Here is a 23317-nt window from a genome sequence, read left to right on the forward strand (position 1 = left end):
GTCATTGACTTATCCTCAACTTGCAACTTATTTTTTCTTTTTTTGATATTGGTGAGATAATGTTTATGCCTACTTGACAACAGATTATGTTATTGAAGAGATTACAAAAGCTGGCTTTGTCGAACCTACCCCTATTCAAGCTCAAGGATGGCCAATGGCTCTAAGGGGCCGTGATCTAATTGGTATTGCTGAAACAGGGTCAGGGAAGACACTTGCCTACCTGTTGCCTGCCATTGTCCATGTTAATGCCCAGCCAATTCTTTGTAAGGGAAAAACAGTGAACAATTTTTATGAGAAAACAATGAACAATTTTAATTAATGTAGAAATTAAATTCATATTTTGAAATTAAAATCTCTATATTTTACAATGCTTCTATTTAAATAAATAAAAACATAAAAAAGTCACTTATTTTTACATTTATGTTTATTTTGTTCATTATCCCCAAACAAAAAAAAAAAAAAACAAAAAAAAAAAAATTACACAGTACTCGAGTTTGGGAAACTCGAGTACTGTGTAAATTTTTTTTCCCTGCATTTTATTTATAAAACATATCCGAGTCTGGTATACTTGAATACTGTGTTGCATAGAACTCGAGTTTCTCAAGCTCAAGTACCACATAATTTTTTTTAATTACAAAAAGAATTGAGAAGAACTCGAGTTCAAACTCGGTTTTCAAAAAAGTGCTACTTCACTCTTTATTTCTGAAACAGTGATTTTTTTCTACAAATTCCAAAAAAAAGTGGTATTGGGCCATGTTGGCCCCCAACTCGTTGCTTGAAGAAGATGATGTGGGTCTTATCCTGCGCCTCTACTGGTTATCCTACTCACTCTCTTCGAGCTTCTTTCAAAACCAAAGCTAAAGTTCGTTCAAGCTCTCAAGTCTCGGTCTCTTTGAGTACGCATCATCACCAACAACAACAACAACAACAGCAACAACTTCTTCTTCATCATTATCAAGACCATCCCTTTGTACCAGAGGTACTTCTTGCTTTCATTTGTGTTAAATCAAAACCCAGATTTTTATTTTGCTTAATGCTCTGTTTGGTTTATGCAAATTGTAAAAAATAAATCTTTGAAGCTATGAAACATTGGCTCAGTTTTGTCTTGCTTGTCTTAAACTCTTAAAAAACCATACAAGAATATAATCTCAGTTTTCATGGGCTGTTATTTTCACTCTCAAAACCCAATGCTGTATTCCGGATAATTTTCTGTTTGGTTGGTGAGAAAATGTAGGAAATGAAGAGAAAACCAAAAGTTTGTTATTTATTTGTATGTGGAGTTTTAAGTGTGTGTGTGTGTGTGTATATATATTCTGGGTGAGTGGGACTAATACCAGGAATCACGATTGAATCAGTTTAATAGTTTTTGCAATTTTCGTGCCCTTTTGGCGAAACATTATTGTAATTTATTCAACGAATTGTTTGATTTTCGAGAAAATGCACGAAATAGAGACAAACCCATTTCCAGATTTTATCTATCTTGTATAAATATATTGGACTGGATAAACATATTTTTTTGTTTTAAATGAGATCAACTATAACGATTTCTTTTGGTTCTGGTGGCTTTTTAATTTTTTGGGATTCAAAACAAACTCAACACCTTTGCATTTTGAGTTTTCTTTTCATTCTTTTAGATGTATATCTTCAAACATGTCTTCTAATTTTGATCGGGTCATTTAAGCATTCCCAAAAACTTTTAATTACTAATCATACATTTTACTTTTGGTTGTGGTAAATATGAAGCCTACTGTTAATTTTCACGTGCTGAAAACTTTGATGCTTAGACCTTTGTGCAAATTCCTTGAGTGCTTTTATTTGCAATGCAGGTTGTGAAAGCAGTGGACTCCTTATATTCAGAATTCAGAGCTGTAGATAATTTGGTGGCATGCAATACCGCCCGTGTTCTAAAAGCTTTCCAGAATGCTCGAGTTGGATCTCATGTAAGTTTGTTCTTGATTCAAGTATAATGTCCAAATTGATACATGACTAGTTTACTTGGATGTCATTTAGATGTCAGGCAACATGCCTTGGTCTCAAGGCTTCTGGTATGTTCCCTACAATGGCAAAACACTTGAATTGCCTGCATGTTTTGTTAGATGCAGATATATATGCATCTTATGCCATTGTATATGTTCATGCACACTCAAACATTTATGTGTGTGCTGTAAGCAACCACTAACAAAAGAAACCAAGATGTTTCTGTTTCAGTGTTATGGGATATTCCCATTAGAATCATGAATATACAGAGTTGGCATGTACAAGCTCAGGATTAATCAAACGTTGAATCAGGATTTAGCTTCATCATAGCTTAAGTGCTCAATGTTGACTGAACAATTTCAGTACATAAAGCTTAGACTTGTTTGAGGTTGTCCCTGGTAGAATTTTTTTATTGTCCTAACATTCGTATCCTTCTCAACAGGCAACCCTGCCTCATTCTGAGGTCTCTGTTAGATATTATAGGCTCACAAAATTTATTGAATATTCTATCTATCTTTTGGACCTAAAATTACAGAACAAATTTTCTTGTATATTATGTCTTCCTCAGAAAATTTGCACAAGGAAATTATGGCAGTATGCTGCTAACCTTAATCATACACAACAACAATGACACCTTGCAAGGTTTTGCCAAGCTGGAGCTGTCATGTGGTTATGCTTAAAAATAGGGTTGGCATTACTTGTGGCCAGACTCGAAAAAATTTGATATTGACTTCAGTAGATTTTATTTGTTTTCCAGCATTAGTTGTCAACAATCCTGCAAGTATTAAACATACAGTAAATAAGTGTAGGATTCACAGGAGCCTATAATTTAAGTCCTCATAGTCCTCCAATCTCCTGTCACAGACCAAGAAAAAGTGGGAGCTTTGTGCACTGAGTTCGACCTTTTTATATTATTATTGTTATAGTAGTCCTCCAAACTCTATAACACCAATATTTACAACCTTTTGTTTCACTTGTCTACTCTACGAGGCAAAGCTATTTGGGGGGTTTAAAAATGATATTGGTGAAATTTTGTTATAAGACGACCAGAAACCTCATAAATCTGTGATTCAAATGCCATAGTCGAGCATGAAAGCAAGAATGTTGCCATTAGGTGCAAGCTCTGCTGTGAAGGAATAATTTTTTTTACATAGAATGAGATATAGATGCAGACTTATAATTGTTGAATTAAAGAGGGATGAAAGCAGCAAAGAAATGCTTAATAGCCAAATTATTAGGAGCTTGAAGCTTGTAACAATTATAAGCAACGACTTACAGTTTTTTTAATAGCCAAATTATAAGGTCAGCAACGACTTACAATTTTTTTAATTGATTTTGTAGTTTCTGTATTCTAGCCAATTAAAATTGTTGAGTTTGTGAGAGGAAAGACTATGAAAAAATAATAATGATAATAATAATTTCTAACATAAAAAGAAGAAAACTTGCTGCCAAATTTTATTTTCTTGTGCTTTTTTCTTGCAAGTGAGGGAACCTTTTCTAATTTATATCTGCTTTTCAAGCTAGGAAGAAATAGAAAAATAACATGTTTCCAGTTTGAAAATAAATTAATTCCATGTAATGAAATCTTGATGCATTCAACTTTAGTTTTGTGGATGCTGATTCTCATGCTCATAAGTTTTTGTTTGTCTTTATTCTGATTAATTTTCTCTCTCAAATATTTGTAAGTACAGTCTTCTGCAATCGTGTTCTAACTTCTGTGGTTAGAACTAATGTAAATAATGCTACATTTCTCTATTCAAACGTCTCTTTAAGTTTAGCAGTGGTCATCTTCAGTACTACTCCTTAAGAGCAAATTTGTTATTGATTAAATCAGCACTTTGGCGGATGCACTGGCTATGGCCATGATGAAGCTGGGGGACGTGAAGCACTTGACCAAGCTTTTGCAGAAATTGTTGGAGCTGAATCTGCAATAGTTCGCTCACAGGTTTGTGATATATAGTCGTTCTTATCTTCAATTACCAGTATTTTAATTAATTTTAAATCATGGCTCCTTTGTGATCAGTTTTTTTCAGGTACTCATGCGATCACTTGTGCATTGTTCGCCTTTTTAAGGCCAGGGGATGAGGTGAGCTATTATCTTGATGTTATCTGCACTTCAATCTCTTTTACAAAGTTATATCTATAATATCATTTATACTAATACGATTGTCAGCTTTTGGCAGTTGCTGGTGCTCCCTATGACACATTAGAGGAAGTTATTGGAAAGAGGGACTCCCATGGACTGGGTTCTCTGAAAGATTTTGGAGTGAACTACAGAGAAGTTCCAGTATGTTACTGATAGAAAATGAACACAAGTTTGACGACTTCTCATTGTGACTTGTTAACTTTGTTTAACATTATTCTTTCAGCTTGCTGGGGATGGTGGACTTGACTGGGATGCACTTGTGGGTGCTGTTAAACCTCAAACAAGATGTGCACTCATACAGAGGTCATGTGGTTATTCATGGCGTCAGAGTTTAAGCGTAAATGAAATTGGAAGGGCAATTAAGACAATTAAGGTAAGCCTTTGGAATGAACAATGAAAGTGATTTGAGCTGTATATACTGGGAGTCAGTCAGTAAAAGTTGGTCAATGCAACCCTTAAGGGTTTGATATTTAGTGGATGCATCATCCTCTGGCATTGATAATTTCCCCTGGCAGAAATGATAGAAACTTGATGGATGTGGCTACAACGGAAACCTTTAAATTAAGTCGGTGTTAATCCAAATTAAGTGTTTTAATGAGTTTTAACCCAATCATATGCTATGTATTTCATGTTTTACCTTTCAAAATATATATATATATATATATATGTATGTATGTATGTATATGTGTGTGTGTGTGTGTGTGTGTGTGTGTGTATTTAATGTTTAGGAGGAACTACTACATTTCTCACCCCATCACCCTTAAGGATAAGTATTACTAGGACAAATCTATAGTTTTTTCAAGACTTTGTAAAATGTTATTGCTTAAAGCAGGCGCTTTATTATTAGTAATTACTTTTGAGTTATCCAACTTCTGTACTCTTAGATTTTCACCCTGTTAATCTCCCAGCATTTATATTTACAGATGCAGAATCCTAATTGCTTGGTCATGGTGGATAATTGCTATGGTGAATTTGTGGAAATCATTGAACCCCCAATGGTGGTATGTGACATTTTCTGCATACCTGGTTCTTTAGAAGGGCAATTTAATATTGTCAATGCCTGCACAGGGTGCAGATTTGATTGCAGGCAGTTTGATAAAAAATCCTGGTGGAACCATTGCACCATGCGGTGGATATGTTGCAGGGAAGGAAAGATGGGTAAAAGCAGCTGCTGCTCGTCTCTCTGCGCCAGGGCTTGGGGTTGATTGTGGCTCAACTCCTGGTGATATTATGAGAGCTTTTTTCCAGGGGTTATTCCTTTCACCTCAAATGGTTGGTGAGGCAATCAAGGTACTGGTTTCTGCATGTCAAGTTAATGTATTTTTGTTACTTTCACGTTGCAGTAAATATTATTTGTATTCTGCAATAAAGGGAACCTTTCTGGTTGCTGAAGTTATGTCATCGAAAGGGTATAAGGTTCAGCCACTTCCTCGTGTCCAACGCCATGATATAGTTCAGGTTTGTCCTACTGTACTCATTTTACGTCCTCCCAAATGAACCTTAAATTATAATCATGGGTTGGTGAGATTTGTTCACGTGGTGAAACCCACAATGAGTTTCTTCATTTACCGATGACCTGTACTTTGAAAACTGATCTCCACTTTTTGAATGAGTCTAAGGTTGATAATGTTATTGACTTGACAATTCTGCTTCGCCGTTTGGTAATTTGGGAAAAGTATATGCAGAAAGAAAAATCAAGATTTAACACAAAAGCACTCTGTAATGATTTTCAGGCTGTACAGCTCGGAAGCCGTGAGTGTCTTCTTGCTTTCTGTGAGGCTGTTCAGAGAAGCTCTCCAGTTGGCTCATTTACTAAACCAGTTGCTGGTACAACTCCTGGATATGCATCAGAGGTCTGGCCATTTTTTTAAAATATTTTGGCACTCAATTGCATATTGTCTTGGGGATTCAATTCTGAAATTGTTTCTCTTGCAAGATCTATGATTCTCTAGTGTGTGAAAGAGCTGAACTCTGTAACAAACTGAGTCCTCTGAAATGCCCAAGATGATAATGTTAGACATCACATGCTCCTTTAGGCTTCTATTAGCTAGCATCAGGTGGTTTCAATTCAGTTCATGTAAAGGAGTACTCTATTGTTATTCATGTGGAATGATATTGTTTTCCGAGCAGCATATGTGTAGGATGAAGGGTGGTGTCTAGTTTGCAGCTGCTGTCCTATGGGGACATTAGTCAAGGCAGTGATTTCAATTTCAATTCCTAAATTATTACATAATATAGAGGATGGTTCATAATTTGATGAAATTGAGACCCGTTCTTATCTTAACTATGTTGATTTGTTATCTAAAATATATAGCCAAAAAGGTTTTAATTTTCACGTTATACCAGCTTTTATTACAGATGATTTAGTTATAAGACGTCCTCATATTTGCAATGATGTTAATGAAACCCTTATTTCTATAAACCTGATTCAGATATTTTATTTGTTATTTTTCAGGTGATCTTTGCTGATGGAACCTTCATTGATGGGAGTACAAGTGAGCTCTCATGTGATGGACCATTAAGAGAGCCATTTGCTGTTTACTGCCAGGTATGTGCTTGTTTCATGATGGTTCTTTTTTCCCCTTGAAATTGCAGGCCATATTCTGGTATTTTAATATTGAGTTGCCCAGGACATGTCATCAGATAGTGGTTGATTACTTAATGCAATTATTGTATCCTTAATTTCTTATTTGCTTGGATTTTTCGATGCAGGGTGGCACCCATTGGACGCAATGGGGACTAGTTCTAGGAGAGATTTTGAAATCCATCTAAGCTAAAACCAGTTTCGGGTTGCAAGAGAAAGAAGGTCTCACAATGATAGACTATTAGAGACAATGGCTATTTTTGACCTAACTGACAGAATTTCAGTTGAGCTATAAAGTTGCAGCACTCTCTAGATTTTTTTGGCAAAATAGCTATCTTGACACAAAGGAGGTGGTGTCTAACGCACGTCAATTTGTACCAGTATGGAGTTTCACACATAATTAGCGTAGGTCTATTCTTGAAGAACACTTCTACTTGAAATTGAATATCTTGAGTTGTGGAACTGTTCATTTCTGGGTCAGCTAACTACTTTAAGGAAGCTGCTATTTGAACTTTAAAGCATAGGCATAGAGTTAAGCACAATACTGCCTAGGAGGCATGCAACTTTTCAAATTCTCTTGTTGTTTACGAGAGAATTTGATGTTTTACTTTCATTATGTATGACATTTGTCTCTGACTAGTTAAGGTTCTTATATCTAGTGTTTCTTGAATGATCCGAATGATCTGATACAGTAAACAAGCAGCTTTTTTTTTTTTTTTTTAAATAAGATTGAAAATGTTAATCCAGAAAGTAGCAATGATGGTAATACTTAGAAACCAATCTCCCCTCCCCCTCCACACCCCCCCCACCTCTTTTTTTCTTTTAAACAGAAAAGAAATCTTGCTGAGGACTCCATCTAGGGGGGAAGATTTCAATTCACAACCGTGTTTTCAGATGCTTAATTAAGAACAATCAATTAATAATATAATTATCTTGATTTAAAGTTAACATATAGAACATAGCAAATAATTTGAAATTTGAAGAAAGAAAACATTAAACGATCTTCAATATGATAATTGACTGTCTAAAACCAAAAGATTAGAATTTATCACACACAGAAAATCATAATTTATAGTTGTAGACTTAATCAGGAAAATTCACATTGCTTGCTGTTTTTTTAGTTCGGGTCATATTCAGCAAATTTGGGTTGCTTTCAAGAATATCCTCGTTTTGTTGATGTTAGGCCTTAAGTGCCCTAATCTTCTCTTATTTAACCAAGATGCAATGATATTTATTCGATTTTCTTTGCATGAAACTCAAGTGTTATGTGAAAATTAATAGAAAAAAGAGTGACATTACTCAATTGCATTACACAAGAAGGTGAATTATATACGTGGTTGACTCATATTTGTTAAACAACTGGTTATATAGAAAGAAATCATAATAATGAACAAAGATTAAGAAACTCATTATCAATTCTTATCCATGTATGATGCCCACCTCTCATTGTCATACGCACACATATCTTTGATCATAACTCAAATTGAGTTTCAGCTTTAAGTATCCTAGTCTATCAATTTCTTTCTCTCTCTTTGTCCTTAATGCTTGACTCTTGGATTCTCACAATACTCAAGATATGAGTGAAGAGAAGAACTAAAATCTTCTTGAATAAGACTAACAATAAATTCTTACATATCCAGTAAATCTTCAAGGTTTGAATAGTATTTTTTTTAAAGCAAACAAGTAAACAAGAATCGAATTGATTAGCATTGCCCACTTAGGAACTCAAACAATTGTTTTATTGGCATAAAAAGAGGGAGGTTATAAATTCGAGTATTCATGAAAAACAAAATAATAAGGGCTAGCTAGCTATCCAAGCTAGCATAGAAGTATTAGTTGGGTTCAAATTACAGCCCAAAATTTTATGGGCCTACTTTTACCATTTTTCATAAAATTTTGCAAGCCCCAACTCGTATCGGACGCATTCACTGCTTTTCATGCGCACTCTCTTCGACCTTCTTTACAGTTCGTTCAAGCTCTCTAGACTCAGTCTCTATGAGCACTCATCATCATCATCAACAACAGAAACAACTTCATCATTATCATCATCAAGACCATCCTTTTGTACCAGAGGTACTTTTTGCTTTCACTCTTCTTTCATTTCAATAACCCAGAATTTTTTTTTCCCGATAAGCAAGAACCCGGATTTTAATTTGCTTAATGCTCTGTTTGATTATGGGAATTGTGGGAAACTTTTAAAAATATAATCTTTTAAGCCTATCATACATTGGCTCAGTTTTGTCTCGCTTGTCTTAAAAAACCATGAAGTAAAGAAATGTAGTTTTCAATGTTGTATTTTGGATAGTTTTCTGCTTGGTAGGTGAGAAAAATGTAGTATATGAAGAGAAAATCAAAAGTGTTCTTTATATTTTTTAGGTGAACGAGGTGAGCTATTACTTTGATTTTATTTTATGTGCACTTCAATCTCTATTTCAAATTTGTATCTTCAATATATAGTATGATTTGGACTAATGTGATTATCAGCTTTTGGCAGTTGCTACTCGCTGGTGCTCCCTATGAAACATTAGAGGAAGTTATAGGAAAGAGGGACTCTCATGGACTGGGTTTCTTGAAAGATTTTGGAGTGAACTGTTGAGAAGCTCTGTCTCAACTATGAAATTTCTGAATTTCAAAATTCCTCATTCTTTGTCTCTGTTATCCCCTAGAAGAACTTACTCATTTTCCTCTCAAAAGACCCAGTTAAACAAACACCCTCTTCCTCACAAAACCTTCTTCCAATCCAATACCAAGGACTCACTCATATCCCACTTATGTGACCAAAAGCGCTTAAGAGAAGCAGTGCAGTTGCTTGGTCAAATAGACCAACCGTCCTCTGCTTCGATATATTCAAATCTCATCCAACTTTGTGTCCAGCATCGTGCTCTTGAAGAGGGCAAGAAGGTTCATGCTCATACTAAAGCTTCTGGGTTTGTTCCCGGGGTTTTCATTTGTAATCGTTTTCTTGATATGTATGTGAAATGTGGGAGTTTGAGGGATGCCCAGAAAGTGTTTGATGAAATGCGTGAAAGGGATTTGTGTTCTTGGAACACTATGATATCTGGGTATGCAAAAGTGGGGAAGCTTGATGAAGCTAGAAACTTGTTTGATGAAATGCCAGAAAGAGATAATTTTTCATGGACTGCTATGATATCGGGGTATGTTCACCATGCTCGACCTAAAGAGGCATTGGAATTGTATAGAATGATGTTAAGACATGAGAATTCAAAGTCGAATAAGTTCACAGTAACTAGTGCTCTTGCGGCCTCAGCAGCGATTCCGAATTTACGTATGGGAAAAGAGATTCATGGAAATATAGTGCGGATTGGATTGGACTTGGATGAAGTGGTTTGGAGTGCTTTATCAGATATGTATGGGAAATGTGGGAGTATAGAGGAGGCTAGGCACATTTTTGACAAGATGGTAGATAAGGATGTTGTTTCTTGGACAGCAATGATTGATAAATATTTTGAGGATGGGAAGAGGGAAAAGGGATTTGATTTGTTCTCAGAGTTTATGAGATCGGGGATTAGGCCTAATGATTTTACGTTTGCTGGGGTTTTAAATGCTTGTGCTGATCATGCTGCAGAGGACCTGGGCAAGCAGGTTCATGGTTACATGACTCGGATAGGGTTTGATCCCTTTTCATTTGCAGCAAGTGCTCTTGTTCATATGTATTCAAAGTGTGGGAACATTGAGGATGCAAAAAGGGTATTTAAAGGGATGCCTCGACCAGATTTAGTTTCATGGACTTCCTTGATTGCTGGATATGCTCAAAATGGTCAACCAAATGAGGCTCTTAAGTTGTTTGAATTGCTTCTCAAATCAGGTACTGAGCCTGACCACATTACTTTTGTTGGGGTTCTTTCTGCTTGTACCCATGCTGGATTAGTTGATAAAGGACTTGAATATTTCCACTCAATAAAGGAAAAACATGGATTAAAACATACAACAGATCATTATGCATGTATAATTGATTTATTGGCCCGAGCTGGCCGGTTTGGAGAAGCTGAGAATATTATTGACAAAATGCCCATGAAGCCTGATAAATTCTTGTGGGCTTCCTTACTTGGTGGTTGTAGAATTCATAGAAACCTTGAGTTGGCAAAGCGAGCAGCAGAAGCATTATTTGAGATAGAACCTGAGAATCCAGCTACCTATGTTACCCTGGCCAACATTTATGCTACTGCTGGTATGTGGGGTGAGGTGGCAAAGGTTAGAAAAGCTATGGATGACAAAGGGGTGGTAAAGAAACCAGGTTTGAGTTGGATTGAGATTAAGAGAGAAAAACATGAATTCTTAGTTGGGGATAAGTCCCACCCAAAATCACATGATATACATAACTTTTTAGGGGAGTTGTCAAAGCAGATGAAGGAAAAAGGATATGTCCCTGACACAAATTTTGTGTTACATGATGTTGAGGAGGAGCAAAAAGAACAAAATCTCTCCTACCACAGTGAGAAGCTTGCAGTTGCATTTGGAATCATTTCAACTCCACCAGGAACGACAATCAGGGTTTTCAAGAATTTAAGAACTTGTGTAGATTGCCACACTGCCATTAAATTTATTTCAAAGATTGTTCAAAGGAAAATAATAGTAAGGGATTCAAATCGGTTCCATTATTTTGAGGATGGGAGTTGTTCGTGTGGAGACTATTGGTAATTTCAGCCACCTAAAGATCCATGGCACATTTATAGATGATAAGAGGAACAATGTTCCTATGATCTGTGTATCTTCCAGAAATAATTCTGGATTCATTTATTAGGGGTGTTTGTAATAAATCTCTTCCCACACCGCCCCCCTCACTTCTTTTTAAAAAAAAAAAAAAAAAAATTATTGCGGCATCATGATAGTGTTGGAAGTTGTCCATTGCTGGACGTTTTGAGTATTTAGATCAATAGATCAAGGGAACCATTTGTATGTGTGTATTAAATGTTTAGATCAAGGAAAAACATTTGTACTGTTCTCCTTTTTTTTTTTTCCCCCTCCTCAATATAGATTAAAAGAACAGGAAAAAAGAATGTAATAGCTGCTTTACCTTACTTTTTCTTAAGTTCAGATTGATAATTGGATAGTTGCTTAATTACTGGAGGGTTTGATTTAATACTTAATGTTCTGCTTTTGCATGAACAGTTAGCTGCAGGAGTTGTTGAAGAACTCAAGCAAGGATAGGCATTTTGTCTTGATAATTGTAGATGCTTGCATCAACTGGCTTCTATTAGTTCTTTATTCTTCAGTTTTCAGTATTATTACAGGTTTTTGTTAAAATTTTTGTGGCATGCTTCTGTTCAATATTGGATTGTATATAGTTTAACCATGCAAGCTTGTCATGTACACGGCCTGGGATATTAACACTTGCATTGCTGCCATATTTCATTAAATGTGGAAATCTGTGCATCTAATGCCTTTATATAGTTGCGTGCAAGTATTTATGTAGGGCGGTAAGTGAACTAAGCTAATCATAAATAACTCGAACTCAGTTCAATAAAAAATTCGTTCATATTTGTTTGTTCATAAATAAGCCAAGCTTTAGTCTTAGTTTTAGGCTCGTTTAATAAACAAGTAGAACCCAAGCAAAAATATTTGTTCACAACCAAGCTCGTGAGCTATTAGGCTTGATACAAAACAATTCAAGCATGGACTTATTTACAAGTTTATACGTGTGAATATACTTATTACACATATCTTAATAATGACATGGCCAACATGAGACCACTACCCATTGCCTTAATTTTTTCATTTCCTCTAATCTTATCAAGAACCATTTTAGACTCTAGTTATATTTAAAAATAAGTTAATTAATTAAATGGACCACATATGATCATTTCCTATCAATCATCTAAAGTAAAGTTATGAAACATGTTAGATTCTACTCGTTGCCTTAATTTTTTCCTTTCTTCTAAACTGATTAAGAACCATTTTAGACTCTTGTTACATTTAAAAATTAATTAATTAATTAAATGGGCCACATATGATCATTTCCTATCAGTCATCTAAAGTAAAGTTATGAAACATGTATTTTCTCATTCATAATAGTTACAAGCAAGTATATTTCTAGTTTTTCACCATCTAATGTGAATGTAAAATTTATGTTTTGAACAATTGCTGAAGCTATAAACAACAAATGATAAATTGATGAATTTAATTATGTAAAATTTTAATTTAAATAATGGCTAATTATAAGTAGAATTCGACGCATGATAAAATAAGTATACTATTTTTTTCTTCTTCTTAATTTTAGAGATTTAAAGATTTAATAATGTAATTTTTTTAGATCTTAATCTTAAAAACTTAACTTGAACTTGAGTTTGAGCTTGATATTAAGCTTGAACTTGGCTTGACTAAGTAATTAAGCCAAGCCAAGCTCAGCTCAAGCTTTTTGGCTTTCTCATGAGCTCAATCTCAAACACTATTTTTAGGCTTGTCACGAGTTTGAGCTAAGCTGGAGTTTTTGAATTTTCTTAATGAGCCAAGCTTGAACATGCACTACTTGACAAAACTCGGCTTGTTTATAGCTCTACATTTATGCATGTGCATGTATGTTTTTGCCTGGGAATATTCCTATTAGAACCATGATTAGGGGTATACCGTCACGTATGGGCTCAAGGACTCAGGGTTAGTTGAACTTGGGATTGAGCTTTAGCTTATCCTAGCTTATTCAAGTTAGCTGAATTTCGGACCCTCCAACTGGTTCAAGCATATATTTCTTAGTTGAGGCTGATGGTTTTTAGCTTTGAAAGGGACCATCATAAGATGTTAGGTGCACCTGGAGAAGAACTACCATGCACAACTAATAAACTATACTAAATTAACTGATAAAGTAACGAAAACTCGTAACTACCGCAATGAACCAAAACTAACAATGAAACAATTTACTTATTGAATACTTGTTAAAGAAGACTGAATTAGTTCTAAAGCCGAAAGCCAAAAAGGCGAGGAAAGAAGAGGACTAACTAGTAGTTTGAAGAACAAATGGATAAATATGATTGAGGCATAAACCTACACGATCTTTCTTTCTTTTTATTTTATTTATATTTATTTATTTAAGCGGCAGTAATTTTATTCGAAGAAAAACAAACAATACACTAGGATGGAGGGAGACTCAACTGAAACAAAATGGCTAAAATGCATGCTCTAGTTTTAGAATGAGTCCAAATCTTTTGTCCCACTTTATATATTGAAATAATAGAAGGTATAAATTTAACATTTAATAAAATAGATGGACATATATATGTGGGGACAATTTTTGCTTCAAAGCCAAGGGCTAGACCATGTTGGAATCTTATGCAATTTTGTTATTCCACATGGGAAAGAAAGCCTCCATTTTCATGCTATATAAGAGATGAGCCAATAGTGATAGAGTATCACCAGTTTGGTTAACCAAACTGGTGATACTCTATCACCATTGGCATTGTCCCCACATTAAAAGGATTATTTGAACAACAATCAGATCTAAGTGTAATTAATTAGTAGATCCAAATGAATTTAGAAGGGGGGCAAAAAAAAAAAAAAAAGAAAGAAAGAGGTGGGCACAAAAAATCAAGTGGAGCACACTAGCGTCATATAATAATGACAAATCATAAAAAAAAAAAAAAAAAAAGTGATAAATCAAGTGGGGGCCATTCCCATCTCTCAAGTTTGTCTGATCGGAAGCAAGAGATTGGGATGGGGTAGGTCCCAAGCCTTCGAAATGTTCTCAATAAAAAATTATGAATTCGTGCGGTGAGCGTGGATCGAACACGCGACCTTCAGATCTTCAGTCTGACGCTCTCCCAACTGAGCTATCCCCGCTTGCTGTTTTTTATAATCATTTATTTATATTATCCTTAAAGAATCCGAACCGTGCCTCTGACCTCTTTTAACGTACTGTAATTAATAAAACGACGAAATCATTCCAAAACAGCATTGATACAATCTTGAAAAACCATCCCTTATTAATTTCTATAAAACAAGAGTTTAAACAAGAGTTTGTTTAAACAAGAGTTTTTAATTTAATTTTAAAAAAATATATGTAGGAATTATACATGAAAATGAAAATAAGTGTAATGTTAAAAACTGAAAACATGGTTTGAACTCGAATACCAAGCGCCCTTAGCAACCGCATAGGCTTATTATAAGCCCCCTCACTGCCGATCCTTTCTTATCTTCCAATAATTGCCATTCGTTCAATACTTTTACTCCTTTTAGTCCTTACCTTCCTCTCTGTCTTTAGGCAAATAAATTCAGCATCAGCCCATCACAACTAAGGAATCCCCACCCAAGTAAGTGATCTTTTTTTTTTTTTTTTTTTAAAAAATTATTGCGGCATCATGATAGTGTTGGAAGTTGTCCATTCCCGGACGTTTTGAGTATTTAGATCAATAGATCAAGGAACCATTTGTATGTGTGTATTAAATGTTTAGATCAAGGAAAAACATTTGTACTGTTCTCCTTTTTTTTTTCCCCCTCCTCAATATAGATTAAAAGAACAGGAAAAAATAATGTAATAGCTGCTTTACCTTACTTTTTCTTAAGTTCAGATTGATAATTGGATAGTTGCTCAATTACTGGAGGGTTTGATTTAATACTTAATGTTCTGCTTTTGCATGAACAGTTAGCTGCAGGAGTTGTTGAAGAACTCAAGCAAGGATAGGCATTTTGTCTTGATAATTGTAGATGCTTGCATCAACTGGCTTCTATTAGTACTTTATTCTTCAGTTTTCAGTATTATTACAGGTTTTTGTTAAAATTTTTGGGGCATGCTTCTGTTCAATATTGGATTGTATATAGTTTAACCATGCAAGCTTGTCATGTACACGGCCTGGGATATTAACACTTGCATTGCTGCCATATTTCATTAAATATGGAAATCTGTGCATCTAATGCCTTTATATAGTTGCGTGCAAGCATTTATGTAGGGCGGTAAGTGAACTAAGCCAATCATAAACAACTCGAACTCAGCTCAATAAAAAATTCGTTCATATTTGTTTGTTTATAAATAAGCCAAGCTTTAGCCTTAGTTTTAGGCTCGTTTAATAAACAAATAGAGCCCAAGCAAAAATATTTGTTTACAAACAAGCTCGTGAGCTATTAGGCTCGATACAAAACAATTCAAGCATGGACTTATTTACAAGTTTATACGTGTGAATATACTTATTACACATATCTTAATAATGACATGGCCAACATGAGACCACTATCCATTGCCTTAATTTTTTCATTTCCTCTAATCTGATCAAGAATTATTTTAGACTCTAGTTACATTTAAAAATAAGTTAATTAATTAAATGGACCACATATGATCATTTTCTATCAATCATCTAAAGTAAAGTTATGAAACATGTTAGATTCTACCCGTTGCCTTAATTTTTTCCTTTCTTCTAAACTAATCAAGAACCATTTTAGACTCTTGTTACATTTAAAAATAAATTAATTAATTAAATGGGCCACATATGATCATTTCCTATCAGTTATCTAAAGTAAAGTTATGAAACATGTATTTTCTCATTCATAATAGTTACAAGCAAGTATTTTTCTAGTTTTTCACCATCTAATGTGAATGTAAAATTTGTGTTTTGAACAATTGCTGAAGTTATAAACAACAAATGATAAATTGATGAATTTAATTATGTAAAATTTTAATTTAAATAATGGCTAATTATAAGTAGAATTCGACGCATGATAAAATAAGTATACTATTTTTTCTTCTTCTTAATTTTAGAGATTTAAAGATTTAATAATGTAATTTTTTTAGATCTCAACCTTAAAAGCTTAACTTGAACTTGAGTTTGAGCTTGATATTAAGCTTGAACTTGGCTTGACTAAGTAATTAAGCCAAGCCAAGCTCAGCAGTTGGCTTTCTCACGAGCTCAATCTCAAATACTATTTTTAGGCTTATCACGAGTTTGAGCTAAGCTGGAGTTTTTGAATTTTCTTAATGAGCCAAGCTTGAACATGCACTACTTGACAAAACTCGGCTTGTTTATAGCTCTACATTTATGCATGTGCATGTATGTTTTTGCCTGAGAATATTCCTATTAGAACCATGATTAGGGGTATACCGTCACGTATGGGCTCAAGGACTCAGGGTTAGTTGAACTTGGGATTGAGCTTTAGCTTATCCTAGCTTATTCAAGTTAGCTGAATTTCGGACCCTCCAACTGGTTCAAGCATATATTTCTTAGTTGAGGCTGATGGTTTTTAGCTTTGAAAGGGACCATCATAAGATGTTAGGTGCACCTGGAGAAGAACTACTATGCACAACTAATAAACTATACTAAATTAACTGATAAAGTAACGAAAACTCGTAACTACCGCAATGAACCAAAACTAACAATGAAACAAGTCACTTATTGAATACTTGTTAAAGAAGACTGAATTAGTTCTAAAGCCGAAAGCCAAAAAGGCGAGGAAAGAAGAGGACTAACTAGTCGTTTGAAGAACAAATGGATAAATATGATTGAGGCATAAACCTACACGATCTTTCTTTCTTTTTGTTTTATTTATATTTATTTATTTAAGCGGCAGTAATTTTATTCGAACAAAAACAAACAATACACTAGGATGGAGGGAGACTCAACTGAAACAAAATGGCTAAAATGCATACTCTAGTTTTAGAACGATTCCAAATCTTCTGTCCCACTTTATATAATTGAAATAATAGAAGGTATAAATTTAACATTTAATAAAATAGATGGACATATAATATGTGGGGACAATTTTTGTTTCAAAACCAAGGGCTAGACCATGTTGGAACTTTAGGCAATTTTGTTGTTCTAAACGGAAAAGAAAGCCTCCATTTTCATATCATATAAGAGATGACCAAAAGTGATAGAGTATCACCAGTTTGCCAAACTGGTGATACTCTATCACCATTGGCATTGTCCCCATATTAAAAGGATTATCTGTACAATCAGATCTAAGTGTAATTAATTAGTAGATCCAAATGAATTTAGAAGGTGGGCAAAAAAAGAAAGAAAGAAAGAGGTGGGCACAAAAAATCAAGTGGAGCACACTAAAGCCATATAATAATGACAAATCATTCTCCAAAAAAAAAAAAAAAAATTAAATTTATTTTTAAAAAATATATGTAGGAATTATACATGAAAATGAAAATAAGTGTAATGTTAAAAACTGAAAACATGGGTTGAACTCAATACCAAGCGCCCTTAGCAACCGCATAGGCTTATTATAAGCCCCTCACTGCCGATCCTTTCTTATCTTCCAATAATTGCCATTCGTTCAATACTTATACTCCTTTTAGTCCTTACCTTCCTCTCTGTCTTTAGGCAAATAAATTCAGCATCAGCCCATCACAACTAAGGAATCCCCACCCAAGTAAGCGATCTTTTTTTTTTTTTTTTTGATTAATTCTCACAAAATAAATAAAACCCATAATCCTATTCCAAATTGGCGTGTTAGTCAGCCAGTCCAACCTCTTTGAAATATAAATCTATAGAGTAAGTTTGTTTACTTATAGTTATTAGCTCTGTACTCATAATCTCTATATTCCCAGGTGCTACAGCATTGCTGCACATAATAATAAGTTTCTTTCTTTTCTTTCATTTCAACCCATGTTGATTTCTTTCTTTGTCTTCTTTTATTTTTGGGTGCAATTTGTACTTTTGTAGCGCTCTGTTGCTTAAATGGTTTTGATCATTTTAGATTGGAAGAATACTATGATCTGGATGTAACTAGTTGTCTTGGAAATTGGAATCAACATGTTAAAATTAAGATTGCTGATGGGTCATTTCAATTTTGTTATTTACAACATCAATTGATGGGGTAGTGAGTGTACATTAGATACAAAGCTTTAGAGGGCTGCTTTTTATTAAGATTTTGTTCTATCTTTATTTGATGCACTTTACTGCTTATAGATCATTGATCAAGATGATGGGGGGTAAGGAATATGCATTTATATTTCTGGTAATGGCATCCACAAGACACTGAATTAGCCTAGAAATTGATACATCTTATTGCTATGTCTCATGACCTTTTGGTGTCCGGTTTTCACTGAAAAATTGGAAGGGACTCCCAAACCGCCCTCTATAGTCTCATGACCTGTGACGATGAAACTATGTGTAATTGTTTTGTACTCTAACAGCAATGCCCCATTCTCTCACATTATAGTTAGTTCCATTTTATGTGAGCGGAGGAAGCATTGCTCCTGTAGTATTGAATAATTTTCTTTTGAAACTATTATCGATCAATTTTGGACTACATATGTGATATGTAAAACTTTTGAGGAGCAGGCTTAGACTCTTTGTGGTTATAAAGATCTGGATACATTATTGGCTAATGTTTATGTTCTGTGTATTAGAATCTCCTTGCATCAGTGAAAGATCTATTTTTCTGAATTTTTATGCAAGGCATTAGACTCTTAGGCCTTTGGTTTATATCCTAAAAACGCTTTGGCTCTCTTCTGCAGGTCCTATATCTATCTTACCTCTGTGGTTAACGACAGATATAGATACGATGAATCCTGGACAAGTCATCCTGATAGGATCAACAATATGTGTGATGCTTACTGCGCATTTCTCAGTGCAACTTATCTCGGAACATCTTTTCCATTGGAAGAAGCCGAAGGAGCAAAAAGCCATAGTAATTATCACACTTATGGCCCCCATATATGCTATTGACTCCTTTGTTGGTTTGTTAGATTTTCAAGGGAGCAAAGCGTTCTTTATGTTCTTGGACTCAGTTAAGGAATGCTATGAGGCTCTGGTAAGATTTTAATATATGGAGGGAAATGAGACTTTTTTATTTTCTTGTTTTGCTTGGTAGTGAAGATTTGTTGGCATTGGTAATTCAAGGCATTTGTATCAGTTTCTCTGTTTGTTATGTGCAGGTGATAGCCAAGTTCTTGGCATTGATGTACAGCTACTTGAACATATCCATAAGCAAAAATATAGTGCCAGATGAGATCAAAGGAAGACAGATTCATCACTCATTTCCAATGACACTTTTTCAGGTGAATCACTAATACCATCGCTTAAGGGACTTCTCTTTCTCCAAATTATATCTGACATTGGGATCATTGCTGTAGACTAGTGAAACCTAAAATTTCTGATCCTTGCATTCCTGTTAAGAAATATTTAGGGCAATCCTTTTTTCTTTTTAGAATGATAAGATTTTAACATAAGAGTTAAGACTCAAGGTGATGATTTATGAAATAAACTAAGGGATTAACTCTGTGCATTAATTAAACTGGTTACCATTGCATGCTTTTCAGTTTCTCTCTTTTGCATGATTTATTTTATAAGCTATGGACCTTATAGCAACCCAATAATGCTTTAGAAATTACTGCTTTCTGCAAAGGTGATGTTTCATTTTGCCTCCGTCGCCAAAGGGACTTTCTGGTTGTATCCCTTTGACCAATGATGGGCCTTAGGTTATATACAAAGTAGTAATGGGGACCATTAAACAACAATCACAGCTGATGCCTAAAATCATATCAGGGTTTATCACCCCCTTTACAGTGATGACACCTTGTTTTTGAAATGGGGAACTCTTAGGAAGGGTATAGCCATATTGATGTGTTACGAAACCAGACTATATAAGTTGCATCCATGATGGAATCAATAGGTTGCATATCAGTGCAACCAACAAATATCTAGAAACTTCTATAAAAAAAAAAAAAAAAAATCTAGAAACCAATGAATATATCACTTTTGGCATTAATTATGCTATGCCCTTATTATATATTGGGTACTTTGCCCCATTTTTTGATTAAGTTGCTGAAGCTCACCTAACGACTTTATCAGGATAGCAAGTAAAGTACACCTCTTTAACTTATCTGTATTAAGCACTTTTTTTATTATTAAAGAACTCAATGTTAATTGCTCATCAATCAACTGGTTTTGTTGTTATGACTGGGAACCAACAGCTATTCAAATGCTTTTACTATTTCTTTCAAGTAGCAGAGTGCTGGTGAAACTAGGCAGTGCCTTACAACAGTTTTGTTAACTTGGCTATGTTAGGGTACATATTTGACTTTCTGATCATGGTATCTACCAATTGCAGCCTCACACTGCTCATTTGAACCACAATACATTGAAGCTTCTTAAGTACTGGACATGGCAGTTTGTTGTGATTCGCCCTGTGTGTTCCATCTTGATGATAACTCTTCAACTTCTTGGAGCATATCCCAGTTGGGTCAGCTGGACATTCACAATCATTCTTAATATTTCGGTATCATTGGCTTTGTACTCTCTTGTTGTTTTCTACCATGTGTTTGCTAAGGAGCTGGCACCACACAATCCTCTTGCCAAGTTTCTATGCATTAAAGGGATTGTCTTCTTCTGCTTTTGGCAGGTAATTTCTCACGCTTTCCCATAATTCAGATCATATTTTGCAATCAATTTGATCACATTAAACCATAAATTTTCAAGCTCATGCTTCTCTCATAGGTGTATTGTGGAGTGGCTAGTGACTGAAAGCCATTTCTGATCAAGGTTCTTTAGAAAACCTTTTTTTTGAAAGATTTTGTTTTACCTTCAGGCCATTCAAAATGTTTACCATTTTAACATATTCTTCTAAAAACCTTTCCAATTTTTTTTTTTAAAAATGTCAGTTATTTAAAAAAAAATTTTAAAACTTGCATATGGGAAGTCTCATCAAAGAGTGTTTTGCATGAGTGATTGATTCTCATTGTTGATTAAAAATATGTTCCCATCTAAAATTTCATAAAGCAGTATTGATCACATATGGAGGACAATATATTCTTCCATGTAGTCCTTTTTCTGTATGTTCAGTCACTAGGAAGATATTGCATGTCTCTGATCTTATCAGCTCCCTTGTTTTCTACAATAAGCCAAGAGTTAGCCATTTAAGGACATCTTATATTGCCTTTTTTGGTACATGTTGGACACTTCATGGTGGCTCTTAACACCAGCATGATGTGTGACAGATGCTGCATATTTCATTTTTGTTTCTTGAGATTATTAACGTGTTAATTACCTTGTCTTTGTATAAAACATTGAGAGTGAATTGTCCTTGTGCTAGCCTAGTGATATGCATAGAGTTTACTTTGTGATGCATAATTCATTAAGTGGTTCTGGTGCCGCTTCGGGGGATGTCTCCATCAATGCATCAAGTTCCCCCTTGCTCAAGCAGAAAGGCATTATGGAATGGCGGATCAGTTTTTGGCATTTCAACGATCATTTAGATCACCCGATTGGCCTCAAGAATGCCAATTTTGTATTAGTAACCTCGCATTTAAGCCTTGAACTCCATTTCTATTCTATTGCCAGTTCCTTGTTTCAAAATATTGATAGTTTTATGTTTTAACAATTGGTTTATGAAATCTTATATCTATTTTTCCTGAGAATTTTGAGTGGATATATACTTGACTGAATCAAGAACAAGGTTGCTTAAATGATGTTCAAGTATTTACAAAGCTGTTTCTTGGGTCTATTTTGCAGGGTATTGTGCTGGATATTCTTGTAGCATTAGGTATAATCCGATCCCATCATGCCTGGCTAGATGTGGAGCATATTGAAGAAGCCCTCCAAAATTTATTGGTGTGTGTGGAGATGGTTTTCTTTGCTGCTTTTCAGCAATATGCATACAATGTTGCACCATACAGAGACAATGACACATCAAGTGTGAAATTAGATAAAAAGAAAGAGTGATTGGAATTTGGAAACCATACCAATGTGGATGAGAACTTTGATGCACTGATAGAAATGAATGATGCTCGTTATAGCTGTTCCATGAGGAATGATGATATTTATTAATGAGATTAAACTTAGTTGTTGTTGTTTTTGGAATATGGTGCATGTTGCACCTTTATCAAAATGATTTAGAATTTTATTCTTTGAGAATAATTAGGCAGCCTATGTGGCTATGTGTTGATTTCCTCAAATTTCAATGAAGGGAAGTGTCATTTCTTTAAAGGTTTGAGGCTGAGTGTCATTCTCCCAAACCTTAAGAGAGGTTTTTGTAATTTAGGCAAAAAAATAAATAAAATATATGGAAGTTTATAAATCTTAACAGCAAATCACACTGGATAAATGTTAATTTGCTAATTATCATGGGACACCATGTAGCACACTAAAATACACCTAAATTCCTAACATAACAAGTAACTCACAAAATATAGTCAACCATGAATATCTTATTTTGGTTTATAGATCCCAATCCAACAATTTGATCAGCTCTTCATTGTTTTGCATTAGTTTTTTCTCTCCTTAATAGGAATGGGACAAAGAGGGGTTTTGCCTCTTCCAAGTGTGTGTATAAATAATGTATAAATATAGTGTTGTTCATATCAGACAATTTATCCAAATTTTTGGACGGATGAGAAAGACAAATATGAAAGTCAAGGAAAATTTCAAATTACTTAATCCCATTTGGAAAAGCAACATTACTAAAGTATGTGTACGATAATTGCGATCCCATTAATGGTCAATGCATGACTCAACATATTTGCCCTAAACTTTTGCCTCTACACACTCCACAACCGAAATCATGGGATATGGCAAAAATCATTGAGTAATGGCCGAAGTCCTATATAAACATTAGATATTGCTTATGCCAAGGTATGAAATTCCCAAACACACTTCATAGTCCATGCACTCCATATATTTTATTCTAAGCGCTAACTTTGGCATTAGAAAAGTTTTGATAAGCAT

General features: G+C 34.6%; 3 protein-coding genes and 1 non-coding gene across 7 annotated transcripts; 3 read left to right on the forward strand and 1 right to left on the reverse strand.

Annotated features, from left to right (window-relative positions):
- Positions 1–722: 722 nt before the first annotated feature.
- Positions 723–7359, forward strand: LOC112032095 (uncharacterized). Its single transcript, XM_024064805.2, has 12 exons — positions 723–979; positions 1827–1940; positions 3812–3922; positions 4001–4063; positions 4151–4264; positions 4347–4496; positions 5047–5124; positions 5192–5413; positions 5495–5581; positions 5857–5976; positions 6579–6671; positions 6836–7359. The coding sequence occupies exons 1-12, from the start codon at positions 785–787 to the stop codon at positions 6893–6895; spliced, it is 1407 nt and encodes a 468-aa protein (XP_023920573.1). The 5' UTR covers positions 723–784; the 3' UTR covers positions 6896–7359.
- A 1192-nt stretch (positions 7360–8551) lies between these two features.
- Positions 8552–11958, forward strand: LOC112032096 (pentatricopeptide repeat-containing protein At4g37170). 2 transcript variants are annotated; one of them, XM_024064806.2, is made up of 2 exons: positions 8552–8780; positions 9192–11958. In XM_024064806.2, exon 2 carries the CDS (start codon positions 9321–9323, stop codon positions 11364–11366), a length of 2046 nt encoding a protein of 681 aa, XP_023920574.2. In that variant the 5' UTR covers positions 8552–8780; positions 9192–9320; the 3' UTR covers positions 11367–11958. The 2 variants fall into 2 exon arrangements, with proteins under 2 accessions (XP_023920574.2, XP_023920576.2); XM_024064808.2 differs by having other exon boundaries at positions 9202–11958.
- Positions 11959–14422: 2464 nt separating this feature from the next.
- Positions 14423–14495, reverse strand: TRNAF-GAA (transfer RNA phenylalanine (anticodon GAA)). The gene has a single exon. It is a non-coding gene; the product is annotated as a tRNA-Phe (tRNA).
- A 3371-nt stretch (positions 14496–17866) lies between these two features.
- On the forward strand, positions 17867–22579 carry LOC112032092 (uncharacterized). 3 transcript variants are annotated; one of them, XM_024064801.2, is made up of 5 exons: positions 17867–18020; positions 19111–19406; positions 19531–19653; positions 20706–20996; positions 22106–22579. In XM_024064801.2, the coding sequence occupies exons 2-5, from the start codon at positions 19158–19160 to the stop codon at positions 22313–22315; spliced, it is 873 nt and encodes a 290-aa protein (XP_023920569.1). In that variant the 5' UTR covers positions 17867–18020; positions 19111–19157; the 3' UTR covers positions 22316–22579. The 3 variants fall into 3 exon arrangements, with proteins under 3 accessions (XP_023920569.1, XP_023920570.1, XP_023920571.1); XM_024064802.2 differs by lacking the exon at positions 17867–18020 and adding an exon at positions 18038–18142; XM_024064803.2 differs by lacking the exon at positions 17867–18020 and adding an exon at positions 18148–18198.
- The last annotated feature ends 738 nt before the right edge of the window (positions 22580–23317 follow it).

This window comes from Quercus suber, unplaced genomic scaffold, assembly GCF_002906115.3.
Source record: "Quercus suber isolate HL8 unplaced genomic scaffold, Cork oak 2.0 scaffold_51, whole genome shotgun sequence".
In the NCBI taxonomy this organism is placed as follows: domain Eukaryota; kingdom Viridiplantae; phylum Streptophyta; class Magnoliopsida; order Fagales; family Fagaceae; genus Quercus; species Quercus suber.

Coding starts and splice junctions, on each gene's coding strand:
- LOC112032092 (XM_024064801.2), top strand. CDS start 19,158: ATGAATCCTGGACAAGTCATCCTGATAGGATCAACAATATGTGTGATG. Junction 19,654..20,705: donor TTCCAATGACACTTTTTCAG/GTGAATCACTAA, acceptor TACCAATTGCAG/CCTCACACTGCTCATTTGAA. Junction 20,997..22,105: donor TCTTCTTCTGCTTTTGGCAG/GTAATTTCTCAC, acceptor TCTATTTTGCAG/GGTATTGTGCTGGATATTCT.
- LOC112032095 (XM_024064805.2), top strand. CDS start 785: ATGATGTGGGTCTTATCCTGCGCCTCTACTGGTTATCCTACTCACTCT. Junction 4,497..5,046: donor GGGCAATTAAGACAATTAAG/GTAAGCCTTTGG, acceptor TTATATTTACAG/ATGCAGAATCCTAATTGCTT. Junction 5,125..5,191: donor TCATTGAACCCCCAATGGTG/GTATGTGACATT, acceptor ATGCCTGCACAG/GGTGCAGATTTGATTGCAGG.
- LOC112032096 (XM_024064806.2), top strand. CDS start 9,321: ATGAAATTTCTGAATTTCAAAATTCCTCATTCTTTGTCTCTGTTATCC.